We start from the raw sequence: 3028 nt of genomic DNA, 5'->3' as shown, positions 1-3028 counted from the left end.
CAGAGCATCCGCACATGGGAGTAACGCGAGTGGGAGCAAAAGGGTGGTATGGGCGGTGTCTCCATATAAATTCTTGCTCCAACTATTTGCTCAACTCCTGCGCAGCACACCTCTCTAACTCTCTGGATTGTTAACTTCCTCTAATCGGTAGGTGATCCAATAAGCATACTGGAATTTTCACTTACCAAGTTTGGTCAAAACAAATAACGGTATTATTTTTTGGGTGGAGATATACAGTCGCTGATAATCTTTCATAACCAGTTTATGTGGAATTACTTTGTCGTACAGTTTTGGAAGTTGACTTCCCGATTAGCTTCTAGGCTTCAGTGATTTTATCATCGTGTGTGACTTTAGATAGTGTCAAAGTCGGACAGCTTTTTATTAATGAGTTTTGATTCAAACGTAACAAAGCTTGACGTAAAAATGGTTCAGTATATCAACTTTCACTTTGATTGTCACGTATCCCTATATAGACGCTGTTTATGCTTACTGTATTTTGTCTGGATTTCCGTTTCTCTTTTTTTGGAAGTATTACGAATGATGTTAAATTTCCCGTCAGTGGAAAAAAAAATATTCTCTCTCTCTCTCTCTCTTCATCTTTTTTCTTTCTTTCCATGATATGCATTCTGGGCCTTCGAATAATCTGTCGGTATTGTGGTTCACATGATAAAAGGCATAACAATGGTGTTTGCTCAAGAATTTTGTCTGAAAGCCAAAGCAAACTGAGGCCCTTCCCACTCCGTTGAGCAGCATTGTCTGTGCTGTAGTAGTCTGTCTTTGCAAAGTGTGCAGTATGTCTGTCTCTTAGTTTCACCTTTACTTGCTTCTTCTACAAATGAAAATCCCCCCCCCCCCTCTCTCTTTCTCTCTCTAGCAATCATGCCTTCTGATTTGGAAACATCGATGGAGACCTTGATCAAGGTGTTTCACCGGTACGCGTCAAAGGAGGGCGACAGTGGGACACTCAGTCGGAAGGAACTGAAAACATTGATGGAGGCAGAGTTGTCCGGATTCCTAAAGGTACCAGTCATATCTACAGTCACACCCAACCCCATTTACACACATGCCAACTCCCTCTTAGATCCCTGTCTGTGATATGCGCTAGTTTGTTCAGCTTCAATCAACAGGAATTTCACTTGCTGGTCCATTATCTCTGTTTTGAACCTCCTCCCTCCTGTTCTCCCGTATAGTCTCAGAAAGATCCAGGCTCTGTGGACCGCATCATGAAGGATCTGGACACTAATGGCGATGGCGAGGTGAACTTTGAGGAGTTTGTGTCTCTGGTCGTGGGGCTCTCCATCGCTTGTGAGCAGTGCTACCAGCTACACTTGAAGAAAGGAAAGAAGTGAGGTAGAGCGCAGAGTGTGTAGACAAGGGGTCGACATGGGTGTGCCTTTTGTACCAAGTTATTTTGTTATGTGAGTTTCAATAAAAACACTGGCTTTTCTGAACGAGCGTCCATACTTATTTCAGCAGAGTGAATGTGTAGGAGGGGTGGGTTGGTGATCTGGAGGAGTGTGTGTGTGTGTGTGGGGGGGGGGGGGGGGGGGGGTATGTAAAGAAGTGTGTGTGTTTGTGTGTGTGGGGGGGTGATGTGGAGGAGTGTGTGTGGGGGGGGGAGGGTGATGAGGAGTGTGGGTGTGTCACAAAGGTATCAATATACTATAACAACAAGAGAGCTACAACAGGTCTCAGGTGTTAGGATGTTCTCCAGACATTTGGAAGGAGTGTAACTGTTTTTATCTCATCTTGTAACAAACTCTACCATATCACTTTAAGTAATGAGGCCCTCAAATACTGTAGCTTTCACTAATCAATCAGGTCTCATGGTAACCTTGTAGTCATTGTAGTGTAGTGTCATGCATGTAAGCCAGTGTTGGCACAACAGATAATATGCAGTAAACATGAGTCACGTGACTGCCTCATACACAGACACTGCTCAAGTCACAGTCCATCTGAGCTATTATTGCTGTTGGCATGAGGGTAAATACATTTAAATGATCATCACTTAACCTAATATCATATTACATTTAATGTCATTGCCTTAAATAGTTGTAGTATACAACTCAATAGTTTTTTTTTACAATACAATTATCTTAAGTACCATCAATTGTACCTCGTGGATATCTTGCTTTGTTGAAGTGGTTCACTGGCTTGTTGAACATTCAAAAGGTGAACATGATATTTCTTGTACACCCATGGATTTCTTCCTTTTGACTGTTCAATGTTACATTAACCAGCAGTGTCAGTTATATGAAGCATACCCGGTATGTTTAATCCGGATAGCTTCTGTACATCCTGCTGGCCAAAAGTAGTATTGAATTATGCTACCAAAGGGCATCAAAGACCTTCAAAAGAAGGCTTTTCCCCTGACAGAACAATGTTTCAGTGTTTCATCTCATTTCTCTTAACAGTGATTGATTATTTTATTCATATATCTTTTTGTCCTGTAATAAGGAGAAGGTGTCTATATGCCTTCTCTGATGGGCTTCTCTGACACAGTCTCGGCCAGTCCGGGGGCAAGTATGGTTCTGCTTTAAATGATTGGCTCATAATTGTATCTGATCCGTCGATGGGTGTATTTCCTGTGCTGAGTTCACTAGCTGAGGGACAATAAGCCTGAATGCCACAAACCCACAGAAGCATATGACTATTTTAGGAATGTTTGTAAATAAAGAGGTTACCAAGCAACCCAAGGGTGTGGGGACATGAATGAGGCTTTTAGATTTTCATATGCGGTCACACACATAAAATACATGCTCCTGCTCCTGTATTAGACAAATACACAATCGCACACTCAAATATGGGATATGTGTGCTCAAAGACATACGTGCACAAGGTGTTCTTTTTCCCAATAGCTTCATCACTACAACAGCCATCATTTTTTAACCCTCTGTTAGTTGCGATAATCGTAGTATGACATTGATTTTGGAACTCACAGCCTCAGATCTCTTCAAAACTGTGGCAGGATGACAACACTGGCCTACACTGTGACAACATGACTACACTGCGTGGATCGCCCAGCTTT

The 3028-nt window shown here is 42.2% G+C and overlaps 1 protein-coding gene across 1 annotated transcript; it reads left to right on the top strand.

Moving 5' to 3' along the window:
- On the top strand, positions 1-1423 carry LOC122131513 (protein S100-A1-like). Its single transcript, XM_042706221.1, has 3 exons — positions 1-147; positions 875-1020; positions 1191-1423. The coding sequence occupies exons 2-3, from the start codon at positions 880-882 to the stop codon at positions 1347-1349; spliced, it is 300 nt and encodes a 99-aa protein (XP_042562155.1). The 5' UTR covers positions 1-147; positions 875-879; the 3' UTR covers positions 1350-1423.
- The last annotated feature ends 1605 nt before the right edge of the window (positions 1424-3028 follow it).

This window comes from Clupea harengus, unplaced genomic scaffold (assembly GCF_900700415.2).
Source record: "Clupea harengus unplaced genomic scaffold, Ch_v2.0.2, whole genome shotgun sequence".
NCBI lineage: Eukaryota > Metazoa > Chordata > Actinopteri > Clupeiformes > Clupeidae > Clupea > Clupea harengus.
This window is presented reverse-complemented; position numbering and strand designations above follow the sequence as displayed.